We start from the raw sequence: 14854 nt of genomic DNA on the forward strand, positions 1-14854 counted from the left end.
CTGCAATAAGTGTTTTCGTCGTTTCTACTTATTTTGTCTTGGTTTCTGTTATACTTTTCTTTTCGTGGTTTAGATCTGCGCCTACAAATGTAATCAATGACACAACAGGTAATGTATGTAAGTATGATACGATTTGATGGGATGTTTATTTTGGACCCTCAATGCTCTTCAACTTCCTACTTATTTGGCTTTATAAATATTTTGATATGAGCGTCACTGATGAGTCTTATGTAGACGAAACGCGCGTCTGGCGTACTAAATTATAACCCTGGTACCTTTGGTAACTATTATTTGAAGATTTCCTTTTAAGTATTTTTCAAATTATAGTTTGTCGTAACTAGGTATTATGTATTGTGTATTTCTACCTTTTTCCATTGAAACATTATTCTTTTATTATTATCATAATTTTTGAGTTAGTGTTTGCGTGTTTTATTTCTTCATTATTATAATTATTGCAAAGTTTGAATTAGTTTTTTAAACAGTTTTCGATTACTGAGTTAGTACCTTCATTTATGACTTTTTGTGTTAACGATTCGATGTACTTTGCTATAGATAAAACAAGTTATTAAAAATTATCTTGATTTCTGCAATTTTTTTAATTACAATCATGATTGTTATTGTAAAAATTTCTTTATGAATACCATGAATACACAGCATTACTAGAAATGTTTGAGTTGAAAATGTAATCATAATTTATCGTTGGTCCTCTCAACGAGATTGATGATCTCGCTTGAGACGGTACAGTGAAAGTGAAAAATGCAATCGACTTGAAATGGCCAATGATAATCTTTTTATCGCTTTTTTACATATGATGACGTTGTTAATTTCATTGACAACGTTACGTTCACCCGTGATGTATATGGATAATTTTTCATATCACTGTCTCTATTGTGCTGAGAAAGAAATTTACCAGTAAGTAAGATTAAAGGAAAATTTCGTAAAAGAGCGATAATGCCATTTACCAATTAAGTAAATCATAAAAGAAATCAAAATAAATTTTACTTGATCGTCCGGAATGTTCAACGGCAGATGTCTTTAACCGTAAGCATATACCGTAACAACTTCAAATATCTAAACAATTGACAAGATACTTTACCTGTATATAATAATTAGTAGTATTACTACAACAACGATAACAACCACAGCCCCTATGCCTCCTCCTATTGATGCACTGGAATTGTTTTCTTTGGTGGTCATCTCTCCATTCACTAAAAAATGTATGATTACTGTTTTACATTCATGTAAACCTATATGTTTTATATATAAATGAGGCGATATTATGATATATGATTCCCAATGACAATAAAACAGCAACGATAATTTAAATGCATTTGATATAAGCCATAATTTTAGAACACCGTTCGAATTTCAACAACCTTATAGTCGGCTATAATAAAAAAAAATATGTAAAAATCAGATACAATTGGCATATCTCAAACAGTTGGTACAAAAACTAAACAACAGACATAAAAAATAGAATTTGGTTTGATCCAAATTACTTTTTTCGAAGAAATTCTTTATATTATTAACAACAATTTTAAACGGGTTTTGAGGTTGTTGCAGATACGAAATTTGGACAGAAGCAAGAACGGAAAATACCGACCCATTTCCTAATCCAATCTAACGCCCGCTTTTAAAAGTGTGGATATACATGTAATAGTAAAACCCAAATGTAGTACTCTATTGTTGTGTTACATGTAGTAGACACCAAACGGCAAACTGTAAAAACTGTTTTGATGAATTATATGATTATATACATGTGTTTTAAGGTTTTGCATATTATGGTTAATATAAACAGTTTATGAAGCTTGGTAGACGAATAATAAAAGAGTACAACACTAAATAATTAGTTATTAAAAGTTACAACCGTCCAAAATCATCAACTTTTTTGGAAAAAAAGCTAGATTGTTTTAAAATCCATCAATAAAAAGATTCACTTGATAAAACATTAATATTATTATATTGAATAACAATAAAGAACATAATGTTTACGCTGCGCGCCATATGGGAAAAGCCTTGCGTTACATCCTGTTTCTCAGTCATTACGAATATATGTTCTATATTTTTTAAACTTTACTTATATTGTATAGTTATTTTGGATTAAGTTAATGTTAATGTAAATCACTAAAAGAATTTCAATATATATATTTCGAGACCTAGTATATAATGTATAAAACTCAATCAATTGCATTTATCACCTAAGCATACCTAAGGTTTGGCACCGTACTCCTTCGTATCTGCCATCTATACAGCCATAAGAGCAATTTCCTTCAAATCTCTCACATGACATGTTGAAGCATGTTGCACATTGTGTTTTGCAATTAAAACCATAAAAACCATTGTTACATTCTAAAACAAATTATTACAGTATTAAAGTAGTAAAGATGTCACTATGGCCAAGCTAATATTAAAAATGATGCTGATGAAATGTTTTTTTTAACTTACAATCCTCTTTCCTCCCAGAAAAAATCCGTGATTTAGTGATTTTTTGCTTGTGTGTTTCCTAATGATGCAATACTTTCATTTTATGATTACTGGATCATTTCAGAATATACAATGTAGCACTTTTTAAATTACTGTACAACAATACGACAAAAGCAGTATTTCTATCATCACAAAAGTCGATAGTCTATAATCCATCAGAAAAAAAATCATTAGATAGAGAAGGTATAATCGAAAATAGAAACACTGCATTTTTTTCGTACAATAACAATCCAGACGAGAAAACTCGAGAGTTGCCAAGCATATAGAATATCTAAAATTCAAATGAGAAGGGTGTAGACGTTTAACATATTTTGCGCAATATTTGACTTTTTTTTTAAATGACCTTCAAAAATATGTGTTCTTTCTAATTGATGTCATCAGGCAGGTCATGTAGACCGCCTTTTTTCATGACGACAATTAACTGAAAAAAACCTCACATATCATAATTGAATACGACTAATACAGAACTGAAAGGTATGAATAGTAAAGGAATTCGAAAAAAAAAAACAGGATGCATACCCCTTTACAGCTGTTATACACTTGAATAATGTATTTCCAATTATGCAGATTCGATAATTTTACGATAATTTAAAATCTATAAAAAGGTCGCACATCAACTCTTTATTAATTGGCATGTCAACAATAATTAAAAAAGACGGACAAAAGCAACAACGTTGAAATGATAGATATCTAAAGCTAGTCGATTTGAATTTTAAGATCTTGGATCAAATACTACAACATAAAATTCTAGAACACTTCTGCTTTGAAGCAACTATTCAGTAAGCAATTACAAAAATGAAAATAAAGTTATAGTTCGGAAATTGTACTGAACAGTCTTACATACCTTTGAATATACGCAAATTTATCTTCTTGTATTAAGATGCTTTAATGGTGAGAGAAAAATGTTCTATATCTTTACTCACATTATTATAAAATACCTACGCTTGTTACAATACTGTCCGGTTTGGCCAATTTCACATCCAGCAGTACAAACACCTGTTTTATTATCACATTGATTATTTAAACAATTCTGTGCATCGCATCCCCAAACACATAATCCAGTTTCAGGATAACAGTTTTGATTAATACAATTCGCTGGACATAATTCAGAACAATTTCTTCCCCAAGTACCTTTCCAGCATCCTAAAAACATAAAATGTGGAAGTTATTGTTCTTTGACAAAACTGTGCATTTATGATTTATATTTTAGTAACTAAGATCGACGACAAGTTTCAAATTGACGTCTGTTCAGTTTTCAAATCAGAGTCCATTGTTATACATGTACATGTTATAATATAAGATTTGAAGTCAACGACAAGTTATGGCCACCTTTAAAACTTAATCAAGTGAAAGGAAGTTTATTCTTAAGTTAGATCACCTATACTTTTGTACTATATCGTCGACATAATTTTTTTGGTTATTCATGTACGGCCTTATTTGCAATTACTTTAAGATATGCTATTCAAGATACGATTTAAAAAAAAGTGAAATCACAAAAATACTGAACTCCGTAGAAATTAAATCGGAAAGTCCCTAGTAATCACATGGCAAAATCAAATGACAAAACACATTAAAAGCGAATGTTTACAACTTTCATATTCCTGACTTGGTACAGGCATTTTCAAAGGTAGAAAAAGGGGGATTGAACCTGGTTTTAAAGCGCTCACTTTGTACGGAAGTCTTATTAAATTTCGTTATATTTACAACGATGCGTGAACTAAACAGACATAATGAATACAGTTAAAATATGGGCACAGCAAAGTGACCTGCACCAATACCATTTGATTCATCGCAACCTGAAACAAGTATAGTAAGTTAAGAAACATTTAAATAGTAAGACTTCTACTGTTTTGCCTGATAAATAAAACAATACAAGATATTCTTATAATATGTCATATATTATAAACAAAACAGATGTAGCTTTACTGTTATCGTTCCAAACGACAAAACTTAACCAGAGACTAAAAGACCGAGAGTGTTAACAACTAGAAGTCATCGAAACATCATCAACAATGAGCTGAACCAATACCGTACGGTAAACTAATCTAAAATTAATTCAGGAAGGGAACTAACTGCCCGATTTAATCTTATACAAAATACGTTTTTTTAAACATTACAAGTAAAATTTGAGCCCCAACGTTCATCATCAAAAAGGATTTAATCTTTCCCTTTTTCTTTGAAATGAAAATAAAATGGTGAGTTGAAACTGGTTTTGTAGCTAACGAAACCTTGCGCGTTATGGAAATGCTAAATATATCGCTGAAATTGACAGCAATACATGACTAGAATACAGTACAAATAAATGCAAGAACAATCAGGACAGATAAATAGTACATAAATAAATACTATTATATTACATTTCTACTTGTTAACCACATTATATATTTCTTTTTCATTAAGAAGCAATTATCGCTATTTTACTAAGTTTAGCCGGAGGACAATTATCCGATTATTATTCAATTTGCATAAAAATGATAACCTTTTATAATGTTTTAAGACCCTTAATTAACTTTGAATTAAGGTATTTTTTGTAAACTGTTGCTTGGGCAGTCTTCACCTAGATTTCAAACTGTACACTTGTGAAAAAATTTGTATATACTGTGTAAAGCAGCCACAGTGTACGAATATAGACGAACATACTTTAATGTATCCCGTACTGAAACTCACGGGGTTATAATTTTACTCTTGAATTCAAACCAATGTCTTTTACATAAATAATGTTTTGTTTACATTTAAATACATTACCATAGATTGCAACGTAACACAGCTCTACATAGCATTCAACACTGTTCCTTCTATTGACGAAATACATATTTTCGGCCAGCATATTACAAGTTAAGTTTTGAGTAATCGCAGGATATCCAGAAATTCCTTGGTCTGTGTAGCACAGACCGCTAGCGCTACTTTGGTCTGCAGTTCCATTCTCAAGATACAAACGAAACCCATCCATACGAAAAGGAGCTGGAAATAAGAATCATACGAGGTCGTACCGTAACATTTATGTGTTAACATCTACGTCATTTGATATCTGATAGATCGTTTTTTTTTCTAACTGACCTTATCTTTCAAAATGAACCTTTCGTGAACTAATTTGAGAATAAAATAGCTCTCTTTCTTCATTATTCCAGTACATATAATACTTGAATGTTAAAATAAATATAAACTGTATTATTAATGTTAAAATAAAATAAAATTGATTTGCTTGAAACATGTACGTGTATGCTTCTCAGTCGGGTCCAGTTCATTCCAAATAAGCATTGATCGACAAAAAAGGTGGATTCTTACCCCTGGACCCCTTCCCATACATTTCTCAATCGGTTCTTTATATAAAATATAACTTACTATCTTTCCGGTAATAAATCAGAATGTTTGTCATATGGGCCACTGCTGGTAATTGAAGACCCCACCAAGCGTATAACTGTCCTGCATTGGTGGCTGAACATCCGTCGGCCCATTCATTATTTACAGGTCCTTTAATTGCAAGGTTTGCGTAACGATCAAGATAAGTTGTTCTTTGTACCGCTATTCCCTGTGGTACAAGATTGACTAAAACAAAATGGTAGAATTAAAAACAAATTATTTGGGGAATAATGGTATTCTTTCCACATTGGATTTCTATCAGTGATAATCCATCTTCAATGGAAATCATTGATTTGTACACTTTTCTGAAATAACATATGCTACGTTTGCTAATAAAAAGTCACCTCCGGTCTCACCGATTCCAAAATTGAACTTCTGGTTAATTGAGATCACATCTGGTCTAAAAAAACGTAAATTTTAATTTTGATTATTATTAAAATGATTTTTTTCTTGTAAATAGTTAGGAACCATCTACAATACTAAAATTACGAGGTCCAATTTATCAGCCGTCATCACGTAAAAATGATGAATCAAAGAATTCAACTTTATATCTAACTAATATAGTACAATGCTGTTGATTAAAAATTACACCACTCCTGACCCCTTTGTTTCCCACATAATTAATATTGCCAATAATTAAGAAGTTCCGGGTCGAATCCGATACCGATACCAATAGTATATTCACCTGTTTCCTATTACCTTATCTGTACGTTCCGCATCTGACAGGCGCACCACCAAACGCTGTATTTATGATTTTGCTATATACACGGGTCATAATCACAGGGTTGACACTACTAAATTCAATCATTGTCTCATTGTTCCCGATTGTAGTATTTTAATCATTATGACTTTTTAAGATGACAATACGAATAATATAATTCTGGACTTAAAATAAGGCGTATAGGTACAACATGTAATTTTTTAATTTGTAAGCCGGAATGACGTAAAACAGCGAATCAAAGAATTCAACTTTAATTATAACTCATTAAGGACAATGCTGTTGATTAAAAAATACTCCTTTCCAGGGACTTTTGTTTTCCAAATAAAATTAATAATACCAATAATTGATAAGTTCCAGGTCGACGGGTTCAAACAGAAAGATGTTGAAAGCAGAGAAAACTGTGCATCTTATAATCGGCATGACTTTATCAGATGACAATACCAATACTAAAATAAGGCTTACGCATAGTTATATTCTTTAATTCAGCCACAGACCCGCGATATCACGGGTGTGTTCTAGTATCATTTAAAGATTTAAATACAAGTATTGTATTGTATTTGTATTGTAAAGGCTTGTGGAATAACATACTCAAAATATTTGGTCAAACACCAGTTGCTTTAGATGGTCGAGTTTTTTAAATTGCATTTTTACATCTAAAATACTCATTTCTTGTATAAACGTATAATGAATTTTTCACTACCCCTTTTTCACTTTGTGTTGAGGACATCGAAACTTGCACCTTCGTCGTTATTACAAAATTTGTTATCAACTATACTTTTAGCAAAGTTGTGTGTAAAACTTAACTATATTCGTTAAATGAAATGCACGTAACTTTACAATAAAAATAAGTATAGGTAAACAAACGAGTGTTGCTAAACAGTGGACACGGAAAACAGAACGGAAACAGAAAAAGAAAGAATAAGCATATTATCTGTTTGGTTATTTTATCTACATAGGCATGTTGTCTTTTTTTTTTATATATATATAGTACAACATATGTCTACATAGAAAGATAAATAGATGAGTACATTTTAAAAATAAGGTTAAAAAGCATAAAACATTGAAATAATTAACAAGAGATGATGAGACTTGTTTCTTTTTTTGTTTTTGTTTTTAACATTTGATTAAGTCATGCGTACTTCGTTCATGCTATTCAATATAGAAAGTGGTTGTCGTTTGATGGTGTTGTTCATAATTGTTTCTCGTTTCTCTTTGTTTTATATAGACGAGATTGGTTTTCTTGTTTTTATGTTTTTTTCAGCTGTTCGACTGTTCTTATTTTTTTAAAAGAAGAAGAAATATCATTTATTTCTATTCCGTTATATTTGGGGTTTTCCCTTATCTATTTCTATCTTTAGTAACTGTGGTTTGTAGAACAAGTTTGTAAAACAAGTTTGAAGAACTGGTTGGATAGTATCTATATATAAGTCTTTAGTGAGTACTGCACGAACATTTCATAGGCGGGAATACGGGTGGGGTATATAAGTCCGATGTTTGGATAATTTGTATCGAGGTTCTCGAAGTTACTACGAGCAAACCAAACCTACATTTTGATTTGCCTCTTATTTCGCCATGTAGATAGATTAGAAATGTTTTAAATTCGGGCGAATTTATGAGGGATAATTTGAAATAAGAAAGTAACTCAACAACAACAAAAAAATCTACATACGGCCTCAAAAGATGGACATTGACCCCGATTCTATAGATAGGTTGTGAAGTGATCAAATCTTGTGAAAAATGATTTTAATCGTTTTTTCTTTGTTTCTTATTTTCAATTTCTTGAATCAGAATGAGTCGGAAGTGGTAAATCTTTTTGCGTTGTTCTGCATTGGTTATTTTCTTTGTTTCTTTTCTTGTACAATGCCATCGAAAGAAAACACACAAGAAACATAATGGGACAATGGTGTATGGACAACAACCGTCGGTAAGGATAACCGGGAAGTAGAATAGAAATTTTAATACACTTTATTTTTATGTTAAAATTGAGAAAAACACCCACTATACAAAGCCTTTCTTGATCGATACGTTTTTTTGGTTTTAACGTCGAGAACACATTACACTCCTGGAATTTCAAATCAATAATAACGAATTGATGTGAAAAAAGGCAGAAAATTAGAACCCTACATAGATATACGATTTGCACAGTGCTCTTATCTAGTTAGCCGTAGTCATGTCCTAGGGTTTTCAAACTCAAATTTACCACACTGCTTTTAAGCATGCCGCTTAGTTTTTCTATGAAAATTCAATCCTTCAGGTTATTCAATCCTTCTCAAATAGCCATGAATTTTATTTCATAAGAATACAATTGAAATCGTGTCACTCGTTCGTTATGCTGTTTTACTATAGTTGAAAAACTTTAAAAGATAGGTGAACGATACTAAAGGGACATTCAAACTCACAAATCGAAAATAAACTGACAACGCCATGACTAAAAAAAGACAAAAAAGACAAAAAGACTATAAGACAAACAGTACTACACAAAACACAACATAAAACTAAAGACTGATCAACACGAATCCCACCAAAATTGGGGGTTGTCTCAGTGACTCCAGAAAGTTAACAGATCCAGCTTCACATGAGACGCCTGTCAACATAGACATGAATTTATATTCATTCACACTAGAGGAAAGTTGAAATTTGAAATTTACTTTTTATTTATATTGGTTAGTTTTTAAAAATCTGGATGCTATGTGAAGACAACTGAAAATCCTTTCTTCTCTGTTCTTTTTTATTGACGGAAATAATACTTTAATTTACACTACGCATCTGAACGTTTGGATGTTTCTACTGGCCAAACACCCGGCAATATTCAAGATATGATCACTGATATCATTTACTTAAAACACCTGACCAAGAACAGTTCCATGAGATTCCATAGAAGCAACGTCCTGTTGGATCTGTTTGATGTTGTTCAATTTACCAAGACTCTTTGCTTGCGGAAGCATAGGAATGAGTAAATCCATTATTGTGTTTTACCTGGTTTCCTGTAGTTAGAAATTTTTAATTGATGTTTATATTAATGTTTCGTGTTCTGTCTGACTCGGCTTCTGTTAAAATCATTATTTATTTAGGTGGACGATAAACATTTTATTACTAGATTAATGATGTATGTGGTAGAGACGGCAATGTTTTCTTAACCGTCTCATGAACTTGGTGCACGTTTTAATTTTTGAATCTTTGTATTTATCAAGGTTTATTCATTCAGTTGCATTGATAAGTTAGTAGCAGTATATCAGTGCAAAAATTCAACCCTCCAGCCGCCCCAACACCGCCGATTTTTTATGAAGATGTTGTGCCTTTATGGTTCACGTTATGTTACTATAACATTTGTATAATAAATGATCAGGCCAGACATTTATGAACATTTTTCGAGTAGTTAGGGTGCTTACGTTCCTTAACGATGAATAGTCTCATCTTGATTGCTCAACAGCTCTATTTCACGTCGGTCTATGCCCACACAGATTTACTCTGATGCGGTACCACGTGGAAAATCAAGTAAGGCTATACCGCTCGGGAACGACTTGCTAAAGTACTCAGAGAAAAAACACAACTATTTTATTCGTGTTATTTGTATCCTTAACGATACCGATAAACGAGAAATACATCATATCATAATTTTGACTGTCGGATACATGTTCATGTAAAACATTCTGATAGACACATTTCAATATGTAATGGTGCATATTTTGTTATTATTACTTACTTTGAGCTGATACTGTCAAAATGATGGTCTCAACGATAATTAAAAGCAGTCCTAGGTTTAACCGGATCTGAAATACAATTTCATTTGGTAATAGAATCATGAGTGAAAGTAATTCAAATATAGCTAACAATATAGCTGATGAAAATCAACAGCAACTGGTTTAATTAACACAAATATTCCCCATATCGATCTTTTTTGTGTTAAACTAGTTGCTGTTGATGTTCCAGATAAGGGGACTGAGCTAGCGCTAAGCGCTCGAAAACAAATTTAACCCCGCAAATCCTGAAGTTATGTGATTGCTGGTAATTCATGTCTGTCACAATGACATTTTATTTTCGGACAATGGTTTGTAATAAACCAGATCGGTAGTTTTCTTGTATGCATGTAATCCCATTTTTCATGTTGGAGTCATTCATAGGTGACTTTTATTTATTTGTTTTTGTAGATAGATTTTAATACTTCTACATCTTCGGATTTCAAATGTTTGGCACTGTGCGTTCCTGATGAAAGTAAATCCAGAAAAGCACTTCGGACGCATGAAATAATTAAACGTGTTTTGTTTTCATTTTTTTTTATATCACTGGGTCGATACCTCTGCTGGTGGATTATCAGTCCTCGAGGGAGGGAATCATCGGCTCAGTAGTCAGTACTTCAGTACTGACAAGATTAGATAAAATTTTCTAAAATTAGCCGTTTATAGATTTTATTAAGAAACTTAAGGTTTTAACTCCCTCAGGCAAAGTTGACTTTAGATGAATGTGGCTATTTATTGCAGGTATTTCTGTCATATAGCTCTTCAACGGGTTCAGTACTTATATATATACATCCTCTGATTTCAAATGTTTGACACTGAACGTTCCTGATGAGGGTAAATCAAGAAAAGTGCTTAGGACGCATGAAGTTTTTTAATGTAATGTTTTCAATTTGTTATCAATACCACCAATAGGTCTACAACGTACAAATCCCAAACCCGGCGGCTGGTTAATCTTGACTTCTTAACAATAAGGTTTAATGGTTGAGAAACATAGCTGCCACACTAGTTCCGAAACATACAAAAGAACCAAAAAAGAAAAGAAAAAAAAACCAACACAAAGACTTTAAAAGATACAGCGGGGTTAAGAATTGTATGTGCTATCTCAACCTTAATTTTATGTTTCTAGCCGTATACACTAAAGCTAGTTTAAAGTTAACATTATCTTTTTTGACCATTAAAACACGAAAGATAACACGACAGGAACTCAGTACTAGATTTAAATTGTTGTATACTTGTCGTGGATTAACACAACAAATGTAACTTATTCAAATACAAAATTCATAATTAGCAAAATCGAATGTATATCGCTTGACTGTGTAATGTTATTTATTTCATACATGTGAATAGTGATGGTTGAAACGTCACTTGTGTGGTGACGACGTTTATTTGAAAGGCAATTATCGAATTTTATAAGCAGATTAAATGGGATTAAATATAAGAATACAAAAACCACAATTAATTTTCTCTAAACATTCGACATTAATTTTGATGAAAATAATTCGGTAAAAACAGACTATTTGTTTTGAACATGCAGTTGTCACCACTTCATGTATTAATTGTGAATTCTGTTTTCTAGGTCTGATTTCTAAAAGTATAACTTGTTAATATTTACTTTTATATAAAAAATTAAATGAAGAAAAATACGTACCTTCATCGTAGCCAGATCAACATCATTTTGTGTTTATTGCTAACCGGGAAGTACAGCTAGGACATACCGTTTGTGTATACTTCCGTTTTACATTAGTAAGAATATTAAGCTGGATCAGTCAGGCATACAATCTTAATAATGTATCGATAAATACAAACTTTATATTTTTAAATACAAAGAAAAGTGATAATAAATTATTCTTAACTGAACTGTTGTTGATGATCAACATAACAAACGAACCGTATAAATCCCAATATATGTTTGGGTGGATAATAGTAAAACACTTGATCAATTGTTTCGCTCCACCTGAACCCCCCCCCCCCCAAAAAAAAAAAACAACCAAAAAAAAAAAAAAAAAAAAAAAAAAAAAAAAAAAAAAAAAAAAAAACGGCTTTTATATATAAATCTGCATATCACAATTTGGTTTCTACAGAAAATTGTGTTATTGATATACATGTAGCCTCCGAATTTGAAAAGATATAATTTTTAAATATGTGATAAAGTAGAAAATTATCCTCGCTAAGACTACATAAATGTATGTCCACTCTTAAAACAGCTGTGTTTATAAGCTGCAGTAGTTATGTTGCTCATTTTATGAAATATTTGTTATTTGAATCAAAGAAACAGTTCGATTGTATTACAAAATTAAAGTTAAATTCCTTAGGACATGAAAAGGCTTCATTTTTTAATTGACTTCTTATCTTCTTTAATCATTCGGGGTACAACTATATTTTGTATTAACGGTCAGTCAAATATGACAAATAAAACGAACTGTTTTCATAAAGCTCATACAAAAACCTCAAAAACTTCTACTCTGTCAATTATTTATTTCGCTATAAATACAATATAAAATACATCAACATATTCAGCATGAGACTAAATCTCGCTTGAACTTTTTATTTAAATATATTTATCATATTGAATATGAACATATACAGCAAATCTTAACACAATCGTATTGTGTTGGCAAGTAAATAAAAATACACCTGTTAAAATAACTTTTTGTTTCATCTTAACAAGTGGGTCTAACTTGAAAAACTTCCGCGCTTCATACAAAATGTACTTCGGTCAACGCTTTTACACCCCAATGAAGTTACAAAAAGAAGCATTCAATTCTTAAATAAATAATTATGCAACTTTGAAGTATTTTTTGTAAAGTTGCAATATTTTTAAGAGTATCCTCATTGTTTTGATAGAAGATACAAACAAATATTTATCACTGGCTCCAATGTCTAAGTAGGCGTTATTTGCAAGATTTAGTTGACAAGTTGACAAATCTCCTTTTGTAGCTACGTGAGATTATCGTGTAGGAGAAATACCAGTTAGAATCTTGGCATGATTTAAGCAGCCGTTTAGTAAGTTTTTAAAAAACGTTCATAAGGTTATTTCTGAAGTTGTTTTTCATGTTTTTCTAATCATAACAGTACATGTATCAAATAAAAATGAAAAAAAAGTGAACATCATAGGATGTTATTTATTTAACTTATAAAATAGAATTGAGAATTGAAATGGGGAATGTGTCAAAGCGACAAAAACCCGACCATAGAGCAGACAACAGCCGAAGGCCACCAATGGGTCTTCAATGTAGCTAGAAACTCCTGCACCCGGAGGCGTCCTTCAGCTGGCCCCTAAACAAGTATGTATCGAAGTTCAGTAATAATGGACGTCATACTAAACTCCGAATTATACCGGCACAAGAAATTAAAATAAAAAATCATACAAGACTAACAAAGGCTAGAGGCTCCTGACTTGGGACATGCGCAAAATTGCGGCGGGGTTAAACATGTTTTTTGAGATCTCAACCCTCCCCCTATCCCTCTTGCCAATGTAGTCGACAATAAAGATGTCATTACTGTACATGACTCTATACATGTTTCCGCTATCTGCGATACGGTAGTATCAAACGAATAGCTATGAGCTATATTTATAGATTATCGTTGGTTATCTCAACGAGAAAAGCAATCGAGTTGAGATGACCGATGATAATCTGTTTATAGTATTTTACCTATGATGACGATGTCAATTTCATGTCAATTTCTCAAGCAACGCCACGTGGCTCCTTTGTTTCTAGCGATAATTTTCCATCTCTTGAAATCGAGTAGCATGATATGAAAAATTATCACAAGAAAGATCAAAAGAAAAATGCACAAAATAGCAATAATGCACTTTACTATCTATTTTTTCGTGAATATAATTTGGATTATATTCTAATTCGCCAGCTCAAACGAATATAAATTATTTAATAAATAAAACAACACATACATAGGATAAGTGTGCCTACAGCTAAAGCAGCCTTTTAATTAGTCCTACTTTTTTTGTGCTTATTGATACAATATATTTCCAGAAATATCCAAAAGAAATGATAAATTAAGATACAATTTCATTTGAGGTGGACAAATATTTAATTTTGCTTTGAACATGCCAAAATACTTCACTTCCGAAAAGTATAAAATTAAAAACTCGGTAAAATTTGACAGACGAATCTGCGGATAAAGAAAATCGAACGTTCCGGAAATTTGGGTCCAGGCCACAGACCACAATTAATTCCTCTATCAGTTCTTTATAACTTTTTGTCTCATTAAAAAAATTGCACCGAATCTTTTTGTCAAATTTTTTGTGTGTGTAATGTATAGTACTAGTCCAAAAATATATCCAAAATTCAGAAAGATTGCAGCCACACATCTTACAAATTTAGCCAATACACATCCACACCCCTATTGACAAGTCAAGAGATGTTCCGAAAACTGTAAATATTACCTTTTTGCACTTGGCCTAATCACTCATTCCAAATCAAAATCAGTTAATACAACATCCAAAAAGAGGTAGGGCCAATATGCCGAGGATTTTTTTCACAGAATGGCCAATTTCAAAAAGTGCCAACAGAGTAAAATTTACTATACAAAC

General features: G+C 31.7%; 2 protein-coding genes across 5 annotated transcripts in view; both read right to left on the minus strand.

The window, feature by feature from the left end:
• Window positions 1-12077, minus strand: part of LOC139489612 (receptor-type tyrosine-protein phosphatase epsilon-like) — a 30742-nt gene extending 18665 nt beyond the window's left edge. Inside the window, exons 1-8 of the mRNA XM_071276213.1 lie at window positions 11951-12077; window positions 10269-10335; window positions 5827-6030; window positions 5230-5445; window positions 3427-3627; window positions 2209-2349; window positions 1097-1208; window positions 2-81 (exon numbers count right to left, since the gene is read on the minus strand). Of these exons, the coding sequence (XP_071132314.1) occupies window positions 2-81; window positions 1097-1208; window positions 2209-2349; window positions 3427-3627; window positions 5230-5445; window positions 5827-6030; window positions 10269-10335; window positions 11951-11956 (1027 nt within the window). The 5' untranslated portion in view covers window positions 11957-12077. The remainder of the gene's footprint in view (window position 1; window positions 82-1096; window positions 1209-2208; window positions 2350-3426; window positions 3628-5229; window positions 5446-5826; window positions 6031-10268; window positions 10336-11950) is intronic.
• Window positions 1-14854, minus strand: part of LOC139489619 (multiple epidermal growth factor-like domains protein 10) — a 297206-nt gene that overhangs the window by 71072 nt on the left and 211280 nt on the right. Inside the window, exon 1 of one of the 4 annotated variants that reach the window (XM_071276245.1) lies at window positions 3616-3621. The exons of the other annotated variants lie outside the window; for them this stretch is intronic. The gene's annotated coding sequence lies outside the window, so the exon portion shown is untranslated. Of the gene's footprint in view, window positions 1-3615; window positions 3622-14854 lie in introns of those variants that run through there. 4 annotated transcript variants of the gene reach the window in all.

The sequence above is a fragment of the Mytilus edulis genome, chromosome 1, assembly GCF_963676685.1.
Source record: "Mytilus edulis chromosome 1, xbMytEdul2.2, whole genome shotgun sequence".
Taxonomy (NCBI): Eukaryota; Metazoa; Mollusca; class Bivalvia; order Mytilida; family Mytilidae; genus Mytilus; species Mytilus edulis.